The 19,666-nt window shown below is 41.4% G+C and overlaps 4 protein-coding genes across 5 annotated transcripts in view; 3 read left to right on the forward strand and 1 right to left on the reverse strand.

The window, feature by feature from the left end:
• The first annotated feature begins 473 nt into the window (after positions 1-473).
• Positions 474-5,576, forward strand: LOC306933265 (betaine--homocysteine S-methyltransferase 1-like). Its single transcript, XM_079515404.1, has 8 exons — positions 474-521; positions 1,624-1,756; positions 1,974-2,086; positions 2,644-2,835; positions 3,145-3,292; positions 3,762-3,944; positions 4,359-4,587; positions 5,029-5,576. The coding sequence occupies exons 1-8, from the start codon at positions 501-503 to the stop codon at positions 5,201-5,203; spliced, it is 1,194 nt and encodes a 397-aa protein (XP_079371530.1). The 5' UTR covers positions 474-500; the 3' UTR covers positions 5,204-5,576.
• A 1,498-nt stretch (positions 5,577-7,074) lies between these two features.
• On the forward strand, positions 7,075-10,481 carry kgd4 (alpha-ketoglutarate dehydrogenase subunit 4). The gene is made up of 6 exons (XM_079515341.1): positions 7,075-7,101; positions 7,286-7,410; positions 7,664-7,767; positions 8,584-8,647; positions 9,326-9,534; positions 9,819-10,481. The coding sequence occupies exons 3-6, from the start codon at positions 7,711-7,713 to the stop codon at positions 9,834-9,836; spliced, it is 348 nt and encodes a 115-aa protein (XP_079371467.1). The 5' UTR covers positions 7,075-7,101; positions 7,286-7,410; positions 7,664-7,710; the 3' UTR covers positions 9,837-10,481.
• A 151-nt stretch (positions 10,482-10,632) lies between these two features.
• Positions 10,633-12,520, reverse strand: LOC306933211 (chronophin-like). Its single transcript, XM_079515340.1, has 2 exons — positions 11,796-12,520; positions 10,633-11,556 (listed from the first exon to the last, which is right to left on the reverse strand). Exons 1-2 carry the CDS (start codon positions 12,391-12,393, stop codon positions 11,222-11,224), a joined length of 933 nt encoding a protein of 310 aa, XP_079371466.1. The 5' UTR covers positions 12,394-12,520; the 3' UTR covers positions 10,633-11,221.
• lifra (LIF receptor subunit alpha a) overlaps positions 11,531-19,666 on the forward strand; it is a 39,417-nt gene continuing 31,281 nt past the window's right edge. Inside the window, exon 1 of one of the 2 annotated variants that reach the window (XM_079515339.1) lies at positions 11,531-11,614. The gene's annotated coding sequence lies outside the window, so the exon portion shown is untranslated. Of the gene's footprint in view, positions 11,615-14,511; positions 14,680-19,666 lie in introns of those variants that run through there. The other variant, XM_079515338.1, reaches the window with a different exon arrangement.

Raw genomic sequence — 19,666 nt, forward strand, 5'->3', positions numbered from 1 at the left:
ACAGTGTCACAATGTTAATTTTATCTGAAATTATCTCATATATATCACAACAAAAAATGTGTGTGTGTGTGTGTGCGTGCGTGCGTGCGTGCGTGCGTGCGTGCGTGCGTGCGTGAGCAGGTTGGTGTCTTCATTGGCCTCCTCCGCCATCAGTGTGTGAATGGGTGAATGTGAAGTACATTGTAATGTAAAACGCTTCGTGGAAACTAAGTTGCTATATAAATGCAGTAAATGGCGCACCATGCAGGAAGACTGCCAAGCAGGCAGCACACCAATAACAACCATAACCCAGGCTAAACTAGTAACACTTACAATACTCTCATTCAGTTCAGGGTGGGAGGGTGAGGACTGAGGAGTAAACATACTGTTGTGTAACCGGCTTCGTGCCAATCAGAGTGGGGGCTCAGCTGACCCCTCCCCTACCTCAGTGGGATATATAGAGGCCCTCCCCCACTCACTCAGATACTCAGCAATCAGGACTTCACAAGGCAGGAGGAAGTATGGCACCCTCAGGAACCAAGGTACATATGGACCACATGTTGGACTCTCATAGTCTCTTTCAGACAAATGTTTATAAAGTCAGCATTAGTACCAAGGTGATGTTTATTTTCTTGAGCAACTGTGCAGCATTAGTCCCAAGGTGATGTTTTTCTTGAGCAACTGCACCAATTTTATTATATTATATATTTTAATGATCTATTGTCTCCACTCGCCAGTGGTTTCCATTATTTAACTTTTTTATATTTAGACTATCAACTGTTTCCAGGGCCATGTGTTTAGTGGTGGTGGTGATTGTTTTTCCTCCCCAGGTTTTTTTTCAATGTAAATCATTTCGGCTACACATGTGCCATCAATTATATAATTTAAGGAAAGCTTAGTTCAACTGATGCAAGTGTGCAGTGTATGCAAGTGTGCAATCTGTCGTCCCACTTTACGCTGACGACCAATGTGCTGTAGTCTGTAGAACTTGTGGGTGCAAAAAATTGTGACATCCAATCCATGGACAAGACCAGTGCTAGCCTTTTGGACAGTGGTCATAAATTAACATCTGGTATAGCTTTTCTGGTGACTGCTTTTTAAACTTGGAGGTACACCTTGTTCTTGCAGGATTCTCATTCTTGGTATTTTAAGAACAATTTGTAAAACTATTAATACCATGTTTCAAGCCACAGAATATTGTACCTATATTGGATCAGCATGATTTTTGACCTACCATTAGTATTTATTTTGCCCTGTTTACTGTTGGGTAAAGGTAAAGGCACGCACATCTCCAGAAATTCTACAGGTGCTGGTCAAAAATATACGTACAATGAAAAAGGAAGGGATGTCCGCACTGAATTGTAGCTCCCAGGAAAATTATTTATTTGTTACAACGTTTCGACCACTGTGGGTCTTTGTCAGGTATACCTCTTCGTGACCCACAGTGGTCGAAACATTGTAACAAATAAAGAATTTTCCTGGGAGCTACAATTCAATATTGGAATCTTAACCACTATGGAAGTATTGAAGGCCTACAGTGTGAAAAGATGGCCTAAAATTGTAATTGATCGCATGACTAGACTTTTGAGTTGGTGTGACAGGCCTACCAGAAATTAAGCCTATATGAAATCGTAATTGTTGCAGGGAGTCTTGGAGCGTCTTAATGCCGGTGAGATTGTCATCGGAGATGGAGGCTTCGTGTTTGCCCTGGAGAAGAGGGGTTATGTGAAGGCTGGCCCCTGGACCCCCGAAGCGGCTGCAGAACACCCAGACGCAGGTTGGGGCAATAATAGTTTAACTAGTTCGACTTTTCATTATAAATCCATAAAGGCTCCTTAAGTGTCCAGTAGAGCTGACCTCTGCAAATGAAGATAAAAATCGAAATGTGTATATTACTACCATCAACTAGATGGTGTATGACCTTTCTGGCTGACCATCTGGTCTTGATTAACAAAGTGCCACTCAAGAATCTGGTTGCATTCTGTGATTTTCAGTGCGACAGCTGCACAGGGAGTTCCTGAGAGCAGGGGCAGATGTTATGCAGACCTTCACATTTTATGCCAGTGATGATAAACTGGAGAACAGGGGCAACGCCCTTGCATTCACAGTAAGTTCAAAGGAATATTTACATGAGTGTGGGGTAGAAGGTAATGCATTCATTATTTATAGTAATAACTTAGTAGTAACTTAATTCTGGATACATGATACTGGTAAGAAAAAAATAATAATTGCACGCTCGTCCTAGATAATTTACCTGCACTCGTATAGTATGATTACAGGTCAATTGGACTTAAAGGATGTTCAATAGGATAATACATCGAATGACTGTTGTATCTGCAATGACCCACCCAAGACTATAGAATTTCTTAATAGCAACAGTTTTTAACTGTTCAAAAGAACATGCATTAAACGTTGTATAAGTACAATCGGGACATTGCTTTCACTGTTATTGGACCTGTTCTTATGAACCAATTGTCCTGCTTCTTGAAGTATACTTCACAAAACCACAAGCTTGATCCATAACTTGGTAAAGCTCTTGCTCTATTGTCAAATATATATATATATATATATATATATATATATATTTTTTTTTTTGTGTGTAGGGTGCCCATGTTTCATCATTGCTGTTTGCTCGTCTCATTCAAACTTGGCATTTCTCTGCAGGGTGCCCAGATTAACGAGGCAGCCTGTGACTTGGCAAGGGAGGTAGCCAATGAAGGAGGTGCCCTGGTGGCCGGTGGAGTTTGCCAGACCCCCTCCTACCTGAGCTGTAAGAGTGAGTCCGAGGTGAAGGCCATCCTCAAGAAACAGCTGGATGTGTTCATCAACAAGAATGTGGACTTCCTGATTGCTGAGGTAATGTTTGTAAATATTTGTTTTAGCTTATGGGTATCCTTTGGGAGGGGGGCACAAGACAAAGATAGATACATTTACTGAGCATTTTAGTTGCCTCATAGTACAATAAGAAGTGGATTCGTTTGAGCTGTTTTATACTTGCTGACAAGTTATGACATGCTTTTCCCTTCACAAATCAATTTGAGATTGCCATGTATTTGTGAAAGGCAAAATCCAGTTACAAAATCCATAGGGTCGTGGTCCATTTTTACATTCAGGGCTAAGATTTGAAACATGTCTTGACTATGCCAATGTGTGTCTGCCCTGCAGTACTTTGAACATGTGGAGGAGGCAGTGTGGGCCGTGGAGGTACTGAAGGAGACTGGGAAGCCAGTTGCTGCTAATCTGTGCATTGGACCACAAGGAGACATGCATGGAGTCTCACCTGGGGAGTGTGCCGTCAGGCTAGTCAAAGCTGGTAGGTGCAGTGTCACACTAAAGACTTCATCACATACAGTACTATAGTTAATGTTATGCCTTGAAACCAAGCCGCTTGGCTAGAAACTGAACCTGCCAAGAAAATAAATATTTACCTTGGTCTGCCATTTGGTTTTGGGTTTTTTCTTTTTTTTTTAATCACTTGATCATTGACCTTGTGTCTAAGATTTCTGAATGGGGATTTGTTTTATCTGCATATAAAAACGTATTTTCATAAAATCAATTGCCTGAGGGCAGTTGTTTCCATTAACACTGATCATATATGCAGTATAATATCATAAGTAGGTGAGTAAAAGTCGATTAATTTTACTTTACATTTCCATGGAGATAAACGCCTGATGTCGAGCACTTATGTGAGCTACAGCTCTGCCGAATGTCCCGTTGGTATTCTGGTTGTATTGGCATCTGTAGCAACATGATAACACGGTTCCTTCCTTGACCTCCTTTAGGTGCTGATATTGTAGGAGTCAACTGCCACTTCGACCCCATGACTTGTGTGGAGGCAGTGAAGCTGATGAAGGAGGGAGTGGAGAAGGCTGGGTTGAAGGCTCACTACATGGTTCAGCCTCTGGCCTATCACACCCCCGACTGCAACTGCCAGGGCTTCATCGACCTGCCAGAGTTCCCCTTCGGTAATGCACACTGCTCATTAAATAAACAGATTTTACAGATACAACTCGTATCACATGGGGGTTCATTGCCTCTAATGCATATCAATCTGGGGGTTGCCAGCACTCTCCTTCGGTAATCCTCAATACAGTTATAGTATTCATACTTTATGTGGTTAGTGATCTGACACTATGCAGTAATCCAACGCTATACAGTAGTAGTACATAAAATAAAACATTTTCAGCTATAACGACACCACAAATGAACAGAACGGAAGACTCTGTAAAATAAAAGGCAATTCTTTTAGAATAAAGTAAGTTTTTTTTTTTTTTTAATTGTGCCCCATTTGTGGGATGAGCAGTTGAGTATGGGTTGCACTCGTGAAACTATCTTGTATATTTGAAATTAAGCTAAGAATAATATTGGTCGTCTTTCAGGCCTGGAGCCTAGGATTCTGACCCGTTGGGACATGCACAAGTACGCCAGGGAGGCCTACAATGTGGGCATCCGCTACATCGGTGGCTGCTGTGGTTTTGAGCCCTACCACATTAGAGCTGTGGCAGAAGAGCTGTCTGCTGAGAGAGGCTGCCTCCCTGCAGCCGCAGAGAAGCATGGCAGCTGGGGTGCCGGTCTGGAGATGCACACCAAGCCCTGGGTCAGAGCCAGGTGAGACTAGAAAATATTATAATCTACATAAACTGAACCAACAAGTTTGTCTATCATGATGTCTTGAAGAAATTTTGAAATGGAGGACTACTACCTGGTAATATACAGTTGGAGGCCATCAATATTGTCCTTTTCTTTTTGCTGAGGTTTGCGTGATCTGCGCAAAAGCACAGTTAACCCATTTTGGGCGGGAACCCTTTTTGGTGTTTTAAACATTGTTATAATTTAGCTATTGAAAAATAGCAGATCTACAAGCTTATAGCGCGCCACCAAGTGGCGCGCTACGAGCTTGTAGGTCTGCTATTTTTGAAAAATCGTGAAAATATTTATTTCAGGAAACTGGAGGATTTAGAAGGATTTTTAATGGGTCAAATGATGAGGGACAATATCGGTGGCACCCAACTGTACCTGGTAATATAAGTACTCTACCTTTCCTTTCAGAGCCCGCCGTGACTACTGGGAAACCCTGAAGCCAGCATCTGGCCGTCCCCTGTGTCCCTCCTTGTCCACTCCAGATGCCTGGGGTGTTACCAAGGGCCACGCTGACCTCATGCAGCAGAAAGAGGCCACCACCAAGGACCAACTGAACCAGCTCTTTGATAAGTCCAAGCATTAAATTGGCCCTGGAACCTACTAAACCCTTGAACAAATCGGTGCCCAGCAGAATGGCCCTAGATCCACTGTGAACATTAGACCCATATGTACACTGTATTGTGCTCACATAGTGCAATGCATCTACAATTTCATCCCCTCCACTGACTCTGATGCGAATATCTGCATTCCTGCCAAACACAGGGGCCAGGGTCCTCATTTGAAACTAAGGGAACATTTTCTGTACAAATCCTATTGCTTCATACAAACATGGTTATTGTGAAAATCAGTTCTATGTGATGTGTATTTCAAGTTTGGTCCATGGAGAAGTGGGACCCTTTTCACTCTTCTGCATTTTGTTTAATAAAATATGGATTTATAAAAAACATTTCAACATGTTTGTTGATTATTGTGATTTGCCTGCATGCTGTGCTACAATGAAATTTTGTCTGGATAATGGTTTGAGGAGAATTGATGAAGTGTTCACATTTTGGAACAATACAAATGCTTTTGATTTAATATTTAACAGTTTACAGATAGTACAGTGGTACGATTTTTACAATGAAGCCCTAGGGGCTTTTCCCTTGTGGTTCCACTTGTACACTCTGAGTTAATTAAAGGACTTAACTGTTAGTCAGGTGTCTACTAACATATCCCACATTGGTTTATATTCAACCACCCTAGGGGAATTTGACAGCTGCTGAAAGTTGGGGTACCATATAGCCATTATAAGGCAATGTTCTAAATTTCAATATGCTTTAAGTGGCATGTGAAGTGTCAAACTAGGGGGTTTTCATCATTCTGAATCCATTCCAAGCATTAGTTTTGCACAACATTCCTTGGGCTTAAAAAGGCCATAGACGTTATCACAAATGTGATGAGGTCGGCACATTTGGGCAATCTATGGCCGTTTTTAGCCAAGAAGTGTTTTTCGTGCAAAACAAATGCTTGGAATGGATTCAGAATGATGAAAACCCCCTAGTTTGACACATCACATGCTATTTAAAGCATAATGAAATTTAGAACATTTTGCCATATATTGGCACATTGGTGAGGAAAATTCTTGGTAAGAAATGTATTCCCAGATTTGACTGGTAATACTGATAATATCCCCTGACCGTGTGTACTGTCAAGTTATGCATTCCCAGTTTCCCACCATAAAGACAATTCATGATAATATAGTGATTCAAACTTAGGAAATTTATCTCTCAACCTGACCTGGTTCAGGTTGATTTTTTTAAAAAGCTTATATGTTAATTCCCACATTAAGGTATGAAACCAAACTTTTATCATGTAACAGATCAGCCCTCGTCATTGGTGGAAGTGGGTTATATTCTGAAGAGTGAAATCAAATATTCATGTTTGAAGATATTTCTGTATTGTATAATTTGAGAATAGAGTTCTTCGGGCCCCCCAGAACTGCGTAATGCATGATTAATCACTCTACAATGTATAGCCTACAATAGGATTGTCAAGAAATTACAAATGCTATTTCTTGACACTTGTCTAAAGTTTAGACCATGTAAATATGTTTGACTATAGGCTATGTTTTTCCTGAGTTAAGAATACACAAGTTAGAAAGGGCGGACTATTGCAATGCGGTATAAATCCCGCAGATGGCAGTGTTGCGGTAAGCCTTAGCCAACCATGGTTGGTTGTTAGAAGAGTTGCGATATTGAGGGGGCAGAAAACAGCACGGTCACGTGGTTCATGTACTCGGGCGAGCCCATAGACTCCAATGCATTCCGTAACTTACAAACCTTAGGGACAAACCAATAGAAGTCGCCATTGAACTGGCCCGAACTGGCCCCATGAAGTAAACGGAGTTTGCGTATGGCTCTGGGTTGGTTGGTACTAGCCACGTGACCATGGTTATCCTTCTCCAACCCCCAGTCGTATTCCAGTAGAAATTAAAGATAGCAGGTAGGTTATTCGCCTTTGCTTGTTCTGTTTGTCATTGACATTTCCTGTAACCAAATAAGCTATTCCATGTTCTTGAGAATTAAGACTGTGTGATATCATTAAGCATATAACGGATTTTATAACAGAATTTGTTCTTGGTACAGGGATTTTGTTCATTTGCGGGGTTTTATTGTTCTATTCATAGAAGTCCTCTGGAAACATACCCATATAACGGCAGTATGGCCTGAACATATGACCTGACAAGACACTTTGTTTTGGCCCGGGGAATAATAGATCCATCATCAGCTGGCTGAGAATATTGTCAGAAAGGTATTGTTGGCATTGTACGTTTGTTTTAAAAGCTTCAACTTTTTAAAACTATAGGTTCATACCTTTTAATGTCAAATCAGTTTTGACATAAATGCCCTAGCTTGTTATGGCACCCGTTTGTTTTATGATATTGTGGTAGGCAGCACATCTTTTGACTGGGATGTTTTCCTTGCCGCAAAACGGTATTCTATAATGTTATGGTATGGAATGGATATTTTAGAATGACAACAGTGCCTCTGTGTGGTATGTTTAGGAACTGCAGAGTCATTGTTACCCGGATGTAAACCCTGCGAGGTCGTCATGGGGAGCAAAGTCAGTTCCAAAATGGCAGCTCCCGTCGGTCGAGCAGCAGTCCAGGTAGGGAGTTGACTGGCACTTTACTGCATTGCAAACCCTGTGTTTTGTGCTAATTTGACTGCCTTAAAGATGGTTATGTTGTATATCTTACTGCTAGGAACGGCTGGTGATTAACCTACTTAATACAACGCCTCTATGTTGCTATACCCTTGCTGATGTCCTTGTTGTCGGTCTACAAATAATGTTAATTGTTTGCATTTGTTGTGGACACCTAACACATTAAAACCAATGGTAACGGATTCATTCTTGTCCATTGCTTTAGTGTTGTAAGTTTCATTAACTGTCAACTTGTTGACTGAGTTGATGCTAGTTGTTTAAGGCAGGTGTAGAGGTGTATCAGAGGTTTTCAAAATGTGTTCATGGCATGGTCCTGGTCCTGGAGCACCCACCACAATGACTTTCATTAGTTGATGGACCCTCATTTGAAGTTATCACCTATAGCTAACCTGATATAAAAATATGCTGGGTTTAAATTACATTTAATTTGTCTAAATGTTACATAACTTAATAACCATTTTCGTATTGTAATAATTTCAAGCAAATTGACTGGGGAACCCCTAGACCCCCCCCCCCCCCCTCCCAGGCCCCCTGGGGAACCACTGTGGTGTAGGGCATAACTTAAGTTACAACTTCACTAAAAATAGATTCTATTCTAACATGTAGTGTAAACATTCTTTTTACTCCTGGAATTCTGTTACCCAAGAGCCAATACATACCAAGTCTGTCACCAGCATGTCATTCTCTAGCAAAAGATTTTTTTTGTATTTTATTCATACAATATTCTGATTTGTGCTGTATATGTTACTGTTGTTTCAGGCTATTCGGCCTCATGCCCCTCTGATCAAATTTCCCAGTAGAAACGGCATCCCAAAACCAAATGGTGAGTAACTGAGTATGCCTGACATTTGTTTGCATCTACACCGTCAGTAGTACCTGTGGTATTCAAGTAATTCAAGTACTTTCAAAGTATGAAAGAATAATCCTGGGCAATCCCATTCAACTGAAAGTCCAATTTGTACTTGAGTTAAAGTAGAAGTACTTGCTTTTAAAAATATGAAGTATTCCACATTTCAAGGTAAAACATCGTCATGTATTTTCAAAAAATATCAACTTTGTGAAAATAGCACATATACTGTGAGCTTGCAGATAAGCTATTTTCACTATCGGTAAGTAAGGATGCGTTCAGATATAGCGCACTGTGCAATACAAACTAACATGTTAGTGCGAACGCACCCTAAATGTGTGAAATATCTGCATGTGTCTGTACATCCCTCGTCCGTCTGTAATTCGACTGATATGCCCATATATGGGCATATACTGATGACATCAGGGATCTCCATATGGGCATAAAATGTAACAGACATGGGTACAACAGGTACTCTTGACAACTTGTACCACAGGTCTGGTATAATCGGGTGGGGTGTGGATTCCCATTGTTTCCGATGTGCATCATTTCTTAATGCCTATTTCAAAATATCTTTCAAAAACAATTATTATATTTTGTTTTCTATTATTTATATCCTTTTTATTATTTTATAACCCCTTTCTTCTATTTCAGCTCTGGAGGCGTTAAAATTATTAGCAGTTAACTTCCCATCACAGAGTTCTAGTCCCCCTCCAGCCGCAGTGGCACCTCCATTATCGAGACCACCACCAGGACCTGTGACTCGGCTTCCTGGCACACCAGACTCCTTGGCCTCTATTCAGATACTCCCTCAGAGATACAGGAGGAGGTTGGTGACGGTGGAAGAGATGGAGTACATTCAGGTGAGGGGCCACAAAATATCTAAAGCCCAGACATGCCCACTGTTGCTGTACTCGTGGCATGGATATCATTTATTTTGTATTTTATCTGCACTCCAATTTCATATTCATATTTTTAGAATGAATTACAAGAAAATAATATAATGGGTGCACAAAACTGTGTGCAAACTAAGCCATGGAATTATTTTCCTGATTGATATTTCGCACCACCCTCATCCAAGGCTTGATCATAAATGTATTTATTTATTATTTCTTTTTTTAATCTGTCTTTTCTTTCTTTCCCATAGCGTGGTGGACCTGAGTGACATATGGTGACCCAGAAAACTCAACCAAAGTCCTTATCTGTCGAAATCAGTCTGTCTTTATTTTGTTCCTCAGTACCTGCTGCCATGCCCACATCAGATGCAATTCAAAATAAAGTATACCTGTAAATGTACATATGAAGTTTATTTTTAAATACTATGTAGATATTCTGCTTGCTTAATTGTATTGTATTTCAACTTCAATTGCCATTCTAATAGCTTTGCGTGTTGTCTTTAGACAACAAAGCTGTCACAATGACTGAATATTATCAATAGGATTGGCAGCAATCCTTTTCAGATGCGTTTTGTTTCAATCTTTAAGCATTTATTTGCAAACATATAACCATGTTGGTCTTTGCAACAGAAGCTGCTTTTTGTTTTCTTTCTTGCGCACAATTTTTGTATTTGGCCTGTGTCATCACCATAACCAGATAAGGACCAGGCTACTGTTTCATGGAAGATGGAAGTAACTTTCTGGAAAGTGTCTTAACTTCTGGCCTCCCAGAGCAATACATGGACACCTTGTTTTGGAGTATGGTATTGACCAGGCTTTCAGGGATGCTGAAGGGCAAGTTACAGTAGATTGTGGAATTGGATTGAGTTTGTGATCTGTTTGCATTGAATGATTAAAAGATCTTTGTAACTCGCCGTGGTATTTTGTTTCTTTTGTCATAACTGATCTTTGTCGGGACCTTTTATAGCATGTTTTATGTTATTCTTGCAGTTTTTTTCCTGGTAGCAACTAGCACAACTCCACATTACAGTAAATTGCTGTGAATTTGACAATTACTCCCAAGAGATTAAAGACTTGGTAGTGGTACACTGTAAAATACTATCGGCCTATGTATTTTATGCAGCTAGAACTTGCTGGTATACTAGTTGAAAATTAACAGCTTTCACAACAGTGCAATCTTTGGTCAACACAAAATGAGCAATTTGCTCACAGAGCTAGGGGGCGACTGTGGCTCAGGAGGTAGAGCAGGTCGTCCAATGATCCATGGGTCGGCGGTTCGAATCCCGGCTCCTCCTGTACATGTCGAAGTGTCTTTGGGCAAGACACTGAAACCCAAATTGCTCCTGATGTGCTGGTTGGTACCTTGCATGGCTTCTGCTGCAATCGGTGTATGAATGGGTGAATGTAATGCACAATCTATGTAAAGCGCCTTGGATAAAGGCGCTATATAAATGCACCATTTACCATTTTAGAGCTAGTGCAACATCATGATGAGATTGTGCTTTTGCGAATACAGTACGAATCATTTCCTTGGCAGGAATTCACCTATACACAGTAAAATCTTCAATGTTTATGTAAGAATTTGCAACTCTCAATGTGCTTGTACCCGTAATAGTACTGTGTACTATAAACAACAGAATAACTGATTCCTCAGCTAGTCCATGTCCTCAAAAGCAGGTAAGAAGTCAGCAATGGTGTCGACCACATAGTCAGGTACAAAGCTCTGGTTGGTGGAGTGCTGGCTGTCCTTGTAATCCTGAGCTTCCTTCATCTGAGACACACCTGTGAGCGTGAGCATGGTGTCCAGGCCACAGTTGGCTCCAAACAGCATGTCAGTCTCCAGACGGTCCCCCACCATCAGGCACTGAGCTGGGTCAACCCCTCTGAACTGACTGGAGATGCACTCAAACATGAAGCGGCTGGGTTTTCCAATCACTGTGGCCTTGCGGCCAGAGGCCACCTCCAAGGCTGCAGCGAGGCTTCCAGAACCTGAGGAGGAGGGAGGCAGGAGGAGGGTTACTAGTAGCTTTGATTTGTCTTCCCTGAGGTAATTTAAGTCTAACTTTTACCCTTTTGTATTTCTTACATTTTTATAGTGTGTGTGTGTTTAGGTACTGTTTAATAGTACCCTATATATGTGGTATGTGTGTATATATATATATATATATATATATATATATATATATATATATAGAGAGAGAGAGAGAGAGAGAGAGAGATCATCATACCAGGTAGTATTCTTCCATCTCTCAGTGGGTGCCAAGGGTCACTGTCGGTGGCCAGAAATAAACAATTTGGATCCTTCAAATAACACGACGCTTTGGCTAATTTGAGAAAAGTAAATGTATCATCGTGTCCAACTATCACTGCCTTTACACCAGGCGTTAATGCGCACTTGGCAATGGTGTCTTCGGGTGAGTCCATTTCGTCGGTAAGAGCGACCCCCGCGTCCCGTAGCTCTTTGAGGAGACCCTCGCACCCAATAGCGAACACATGGCCGTTCACCTTGGCCACGTCTTTTAGATAAAGTGCCGAGCAGTAAGAGGAACTGAAGATCTGCTCTTGCATGACATCAGTGAATCCCAGTCGGTAGAACTTGTGAACATAATTCTCCCGCGGCTTAGTGGAATTATTAGTGACAAAAAATACATTTTTGCCGTGCCTAATCAATGAATTGACAACTTTGGGCGCGCCCGTTATTGCATGTTCTCCGTCCCATATTACCCCATCACAGTCGAAAAGGAAAACATCTTTTGTCTCAAGCAAATTTCTAATCTGAGAGCCTCGAATTTTCCGACATCCTTTGAAGCCAAAGACACGTGCCATCTGGGCCGTAGAGGGCTACGTCACCTGTTGAACTTGACCGTCTGGCTTGCTGAAAACACGCACATTTAGAGACAGAAACATGCAATTCAATGTCAAAATAAAATAGGCTACCAGTCCTTGTTTGATGGCACACACGTGACACGGACTACATAGGCTAAACCACGCCCATTTAGTCAACGCCACGGTGGCCAATGACATTGTTGCTGTGTCTGAGCGCCATGAACAGTCAATGCAGTCTACTGAAGAAGAAATATATATATATATATATATATATATATATATATATATATATATATATATATATATATATATATATTTTTTTTTTATCAGGCTAATGCAAAGGTCCACGATTACCAATAATGTGATTGGATTGAGTCGAGGAGTTATGAAGTTGGGACTGGGATAGTTTGATTGATTGATTGATTGAAGAATTTATTAACAGTTTGCAGAATTACAGTACATTTCAAGCACAAACTCAATACAAAGGCTGTTAACTGTGAGTGGACGACCCAATTAAGCATTACACGAGTTGTCTCTCGATAGATTAGAGTGGGCCTACCACTGACACTATACCACATCATCAAATACAAGAAAAATAGGACATCAATGGCGTGCATTTTGAGACAGCGTCGCTGTCCATGGTGCTGCAGGGTAACCTAGGCTAGGGTAGTCGGGATCTTACCACGACGGACCACGAGTTTCCAGTCAGTGTCCCACGAGGCCTTGAAGGGCATCATTCAGTTCATTTTAGTGTCAGTCATCAGTGTCAGTCAAGTCACACCAGTCTGCCTAGTCAGTGCCTATACTCACCCTGTAGAGAGAAAGACAGACAGAGATTATGTTTTTATACTCCTACAGCCTACAATATCTGAATACAAAATTAATGATCAATGCTTGGCTCTTGACACTTGCTCTTTCTTAGCAGCTTAACTCCTGTCTCACATTTATGTGACACCCAAATCTCTGCATGGGGATTACTTGGTGCTTGCTTTGCTATGCAAGATTTTAGATTTATGGTCTGTGTGTACAAACAGGGAAGAAACACACTCCCTACCCCAAATGTTCTGCAATATAATGACTTATCTTTTACTATTCCCGGCCGAATTATTAACTGTGAAGATGATATTGACTGTTATGTTATTGTTTATTGTATATAGACCACAGTCTTCCCATATTATAAGACACCACACCATCAGCAGTATAACTTTAACTTAAGTTCTGTGGTGGCCAAAAATCAAGTATTTAATTACAAAATTATTATGCTGATTGTGGGAGCTTTGAATGAGAGAAACAGAGATACACAAACCCCTGAATTTAAATGTAGGCATATCTGCTAATATTTGGTTATCCCTGGAGGTCAGGTGATGCATGAGTAATGGAGTAATGAAGTATGGTGTGTGTGTGTGTGTGTGTGTGTGTGTGTGTGTGTGTGTGTGTGTGTGTGTGTGTGTGTGTGTGTGTGTGTGTGTGTGTGTGTGTGTGCGCGTGTGCGCGTCGCTTATATAACTGGGGTGTACCTAGCCCTGGTCCAGTGCTTGATTGATTGATTGAACATTTTATTAACAGTTTGCAGAATTACAGTACATTTCAAGCACAAACTCAATACAAAGGCTGTTAACTGTGAGTGGACGACCCAATTAAGCATTACACTTGTTTACAACAGGGTCCACCATGTTCAATTCATCAAAACATTAAGAGACGTGCAAATAGACACTTCTATATAGACAAAGAACAGTACAGGCTTACAGCGAGTCTCTGTAAGCACTGGACCAGGGCTAGGGTGTACCGTGTCGCCTTCAGGTCCATAGATATATATATATATATGTTCAGGTCCATCCAGAATATTTGGTCACGGTATGTCGCTGAATGTAATAGCACTAACAAAATCTTGTCAGCAGGTGGCACTGCTCGTCGCAATACAGTGGCTTGTTTTGTTTAGGTCGTGTGCATGGCGTATTTTAATGCAATACAAAACTGAAATAAGTTATTATGTGTGATTTATCCTATCAAGCTAAATAGCTGACATGAAACAACACAGCACAAATTAAAAACTAAACATCGATGTGTGAATATAACGGGGGCGTACATCATGCCCCGCCCTGTTCCAGTAATCCTATCCCGTTCTGGAACAAGTGGGGTGCAAGGACTGAACACAGTGGGACAACAGGGTTGCAACGAGTCGTGTACGCAGTTCAAACATTTTAAACGTTGTCTTGATTAATCGAATATCGTCAGAAGCTGTGCTTGAAAGGATATCTACCAACGCCAGCGAGGGTTTATAGAGAGGTAAATATGAAACTACGTAATATTATGATCTGTAGTCGCACTTGCTGGTTTAGCAGTACTTTTGGAAACATGGACACGGACCTGTGTTTGTGTAACGTTATGGTGGGCTGCAGGCAGCTAACTGTTTAGCTACAGTCGTCACAGACGTGGCCTGTTGGCTACTGGGACATTTATTTTCTTCACAAATCTAATGTATCCCCACCTCACGCTGAAGCTGTTTTATTTATTATGTGGATATGTTACGGATTGTAAAACAAAACAATGAATTGTGTACTGTCCGTGTGTGGTCAAATCAAATGAATCGTTATCACAGTAGGCTACCACTGTAATACCATCCATCATGTTATCCAGTTGCTAATGCTAGGATGTGAGTCCTGTTGTTATTTGATTGATTGATCCGAGTATTTTATTGACAAAGATAAACAATAATACGTTTACTGTCAACAAAAGGATAGCCTATAACACGTGTGAACTTATTTATGTTGTGTTCATTTTGGTGGTCCAATTTGCTTTGTGGACAAGTTGTACAAAATATCTGTTTACTGTAACCAGAGACTCTTATTTATTATCCAGAAATAGTCACAGCATATAAAATGTATGTGCAGTGCAGTCGAGGTGAAACAGGGCCACACCAGTCAGGGCCACACCAGTCACAATCACACATGTGTTCTCTGAATCTCTTCTTTCTAGGTACAAAATATAGCTCTGATGTGTGTTTAAAATGCCATAAGCATGTTATTTTTGCACTTGCATGTGAGTAAATATATTGACTTCTATGAATGACAGTTCTTGTTCAAGGCTTGCTTGGTCAGCAAACAGGACCATGGAGGAGAGGAGAGGCACTCCTACAATTTTGACATTCTGCAGCTTTGGGAAAACAGTGCTCGTTTGGCTGGTTCCTGTTGCTAATGTCAAAAAAGTTTATGAACAGATTTTGTACAAACATAGAACACAGGAAGCAAAGAATAAACATAACTATGAACCAATTGGCTATTTGATCAGTAAGTATTCTGTAAAACTTATTTTAGTGTTGATGCCAGCCATGTTTTTAATTTGTAAAAGGCAAATAAATTGATTAACGTTACTGAAATGAACAACCCCAACAAACAATACAAAAATAATTCCAATATGTAGACTAATGAGTCTAATGACAAGTGAAAATTATTAGTTTCCTCCATGAATGTAGAGGAAACACTGCCAGGCTCTTAGTCAGACAAAAACAAGTTGGATGAACATAAATAACTCACTACCTGACAGGACAAAGACAACCCTGCCTTTGTATTTTCTTTATGACCAGTCAACTTGTCTACAAGACCCCAGACTAGTCTGTATATTTTGTCAATGTGTTTTATGTTATTTTTTGCCTGGGAGCATAGGTAGATGGTGTATTTGTATTGTGACTAATTTCCTTGCCTCCTCTATGCATAAGGATTTTTTTAAACAAAGATTTTGTCTTTTACAAGGGAGGGAAGGAAACACGACTTGCTTGAGACATCCAGTGCCAAAACCTACAGTCACTAAAGACTGCATGTCCTTTTATCCCCTGGTGCTGGGGCACTAATATTCTAAACACACACACACACACATGCACGCGTGCACGCACACACAAATCAACTCTTTCATTTCCTTTCCTCTAGCTTCCCCCCTAACAGCATCCGGTCTCTTTCTGGCCCCATTCAAAGGTCAAGCATAATTAGTAGGCTACTCTCAGATACACTTTCAAAATGTCACCACACAGACTTTAGCCACTAGCTCTGGTGGGCAGAGACTGACAGCCTAATGACACATTTGCCTGGCATAGGCTTAGGGTGGGAACACAAGTTTGGGCCTGGACGTTGGCCCAGTTAGATCATCCTAGAAACATACTTCTTGCTTTTGAAACTTTGGTTTGGATAGTAACATAGTGGTTATTGTTTAGTTACTTCTGTATGCTGCAGCTGTGCATTCAGGGAGTGCTTGCATAGCATGCAAAAAGCTGAGGTTAATCGGTGGAATCCTTTGCTATTTCTGTATACTTGACAGCTGAGTGAGGTGAGCTTAAATAATATTCAACATAGTATTGTCAGTACTACTTAAAAACAAATGAGCTTGCATATAAGATGCAATTTGTAGCACACTACATTGGAACTTTGTGCAATAAAATGTCATGATATAATAATTGGACACTTGAGAGGTTTGTGCTGTCATAGTATGATTTTTTTCATACATGATTTCATTCTGCATTTCGCGCGTGTGTGTGTGTGTGTGTGTGTGTGTGTGTGTGTGTGTGTGTGTGTGTGTGTGTGTGTGTGTGTGTGTGTGTGTGTGTGTGTGTGTGTGTGTGTGTGTGTGTGTGTGTGTGTGTGTGTGTGTGTGTGTGTGTGTGTGTGTGTGTGTGTGTGTGTGTGTGTGTGTGTGTGTGTGTGTGTGTGTGTGTGTGTGCTTTTCACCGCAGCATTGATTAACTACACCTGGCCCGCCCGCCCGCACGCACGCACGCACGCACGCACGCACGCACGCACGCACGCACGCACGCACGCCGCGCGCGCGCACGCACGCACGCACGCGCGCGCGCGCGCGCGCGCGCGCGTGCGTGCGTGCGTGCGTGCGTGCGTGCGTGCGTGCGTGCGTGCGTGCGTGCGTGCGTGCGTGCGTGCGTGCGGGCGGGCGGGCGGGCCAGGTGTAGTTAATCAATGCTGCGGTGAAAAGCAGTGCTTAATGGTACACCGCAGCTATGGCCGCACCCCTTTGTGGATTAATCTATAGGGCGTGGGCACCCGAGCCCAGTTGCATGCCAATCACACTGATGGCAACTCATCTCACTGCTCCCCGAGTCCTATAGGAACCAATGAGAAAGGATAAATGAATAGTGAATACAATGCAAAGACAGAACCTAAAGTGAAATATAATATACCTAAAATAATGAACAGGGAACTGTCACAATGTACGTACATGTGAGTATGTGCTTCCTAAAGCCACATATACTGTAGTTAAAAAAGAGCCTCCTTAGTGACTCCGTAGTAGGACCGTAGTGCAAAATGTCCCATACTCAAACAGAACAGAGGCAAAGTCCAGGGTTGAAAAAACAGACAAGTTGACGAGTTTTTGGCAGCCCAAATTTAGCCCACATCGGATTTGTCATTGTCTATCCAGATTGGAGTTGCATTGTTTTTATGCAGTCCAAACAGCATAAAACTCCATTGAAACTGATTTTTACAAATCAGAATTGAATCACATTCCTTGTTGAGACTGCACCACCAATCCGACTCCAATCTGGATAGGAACCCAGATTTGGGCTGCTGGTCTGAACAGGGCCTAGGCTAGTAATCCATCCTGTTATTAGCGCAGATACAGTAGGCCTAATACAGCCAGTGTGTGTGTGTGTGTGTGTGTGTGTGACATCTCTTATTGCTGGAGATGAGAAGCATTGATCTCTGTGTGTGGCTATCAGTTTCTTGGTTAGATTTCCCAGAATCTTTCTGTTTTTTCCGCTTCCCCTAAGCACTCTATGGATTCATTTGATTCCATCAGAGCTCAGATGGCAATTGGTAATGGTTGATGATGGAAACCTTTTCAGCTTGGAAGACAACATTAGCTGTATATTCTCCCTGGGATACTCGCTGATTAAAACAGTATTCCCACTCTTCAATTGTTATATTCTGGACCCACTCATATAAGATATTGTAGTTTTACATTGATTCAACACAGTTAGCCCCCATCCCCCCACGGCTTGAAAATTACAATACATCTACTAATCAGTTAATCCTAAACAAACTAAAACAAGTAAAGGTAAAGTTTGCATTGTTATATTTTAGCTCGGTGCTAAAATAAATAGCCTACTTTTAAACTACAGTTACAACTTGAAACTTTTGAGTCGGGGCAAGTGCAATGCCTCCCACTTCTACAACATTTTATTAGAAGAAAAAGCCTATCAAAATAGCATGGATAGTATTTTGGAATGCAATAATAAGCCAAAAGAGAGAGAAATAGCCTCAGCCTTTTATACTTGATGTAGGAGCCAAAGAGTGCTTAGGTATAGAAACTTTCACTTGGTTGGTGATGGGTGTGGGCACCGCATTGACGCTCCATTATTGGTGGGAGCGTCTCTGTGGGTGGCCAACTGGAGTTGACAAATATGGGTATCTGTACCAGCTCACTCTAAGGCTGTTGGAACTTGGAGGCAGGGTGAGCTGGGAGGATACGTATATTTTGTTGACCGCACTCGCACTTTAGTATATTGATTCATTCACGTTTGTTTTGCTCACTGTTTAATAGTTTTGGATTCTTTGCACATATTTATTACATATATATTTATTAATTGTATTGTGATATTTGGTGCACTGAAATACTATAAACATTTTAAACTTATGAGCTCGTTTCTATGAATCATTTTATCATTGTGTTTGATGGCGCGTCATACAGATTGGTTTATCTCCCATGTTTAGCCTGCCGGTTGAATAATTTAAATGGAAATTATCAGCCACAACATTGTCAACAAACTGTATCATTCTGGAGTGTTGGTGTCGGGAAGTTGGCGTTTAGCCTACCTGGTTTCCCACGGCGCTTAAAGCTTAAACAACGGAACGTGCATGGATGCGCACCACGGCAGTATATGTTGTACTCCTTTTTTATCGTTTGTCTAATTCATTCGTTATCGAGTCCATTTGGCACGTTACACGCACGCATAGCGGCATAGCCCAAACAGCTGTTGCACACACACGCGCACACACACAAACACACACACACACACACACACACACACACACACACACACACACACATTCTATTGTTCCCCTATAGGTGAAGCGGCATTAGCCTATAGCTCCGGCTGTATGGCTATTGTTTTTTGTTTTTCTTGTGCATGAACGGGTCGGCCCGCTTTCTAATACCCGTGGATCGGGTGGCCCGGGAGTGCCGTCTCTTAATCGAGATATATAGGCACATAAATACCCATCGTTACATGCTGAAGACATAGGGTCTGCATTGATAGTTTAGATTAAGTAGGAAG

Source organism: Electrona antarctica (assembly GCF_951216825.1).
Source record: "Electrona antarctica genome assembly, chromosome: 12".
NCBI classification, from domain to species: domain Eukaryota; kingdom Metazoa; phylum Chordata; class Actinopteri; order Myctophiformes; family Myctophidae; genus Electrona; species Electrona antarctica.

Coding starts and splice junctions, on each gene's coding strand:
- LOC306933265 (XM_079515404.1), top strand. CDS start 501: ATGGCACCCTCAGGAACCAAG. Junction 3,945..4,358: donor CCTGCCAGAGTTCCCCTTCG/GTAATGCACACT, acceptor GTCGTCTTTCAG/GCCTGGAGCCTAGGATTCTG. Junction 4,588..5,028: donor AAGCCCTGGGTCAGAGCCAG/GTGAGACTAGAA, acceptor CTTTCCTTTCAG/AGCCCGCCGTGACTACTGGG.
- kgd4 (XM_079515341.1), top strand. CDS start 7,711: ATGGGGAGCAAAGTCAGTTCCAAAATGGCAGCTCCCGTCGGTCGAGCA. Junction 7,768..8,583: donor TCGGTCGAGCAGCAGTCCAG/GTAGGGAGTTGA, acceptor CTGTTGTTTCAG/GCTATTCGGCCTCATGCCCC. Junction 8,648..9,325: donor CGGCATCCCAAAACCAAATG/GTGAGTAACTGA, acceptor CTTCTATTTCAG/CTCTGGAGGCGTTAAAATTA.
- LOC306933211 (XM_079515340.1), bottom strand. CDS start 12,393: ATGGCACGTGTCTTTGGCTTCAAAGGATGTCGGAAAATTCGAGGCTCT. Junction 11,557..11,795: donor AGATGGAAGAATACTACCTG/GTATGATGATCT, acceptor CCTCCTCCTCAG/GTTCTGGAAGCCTCGCTGCA.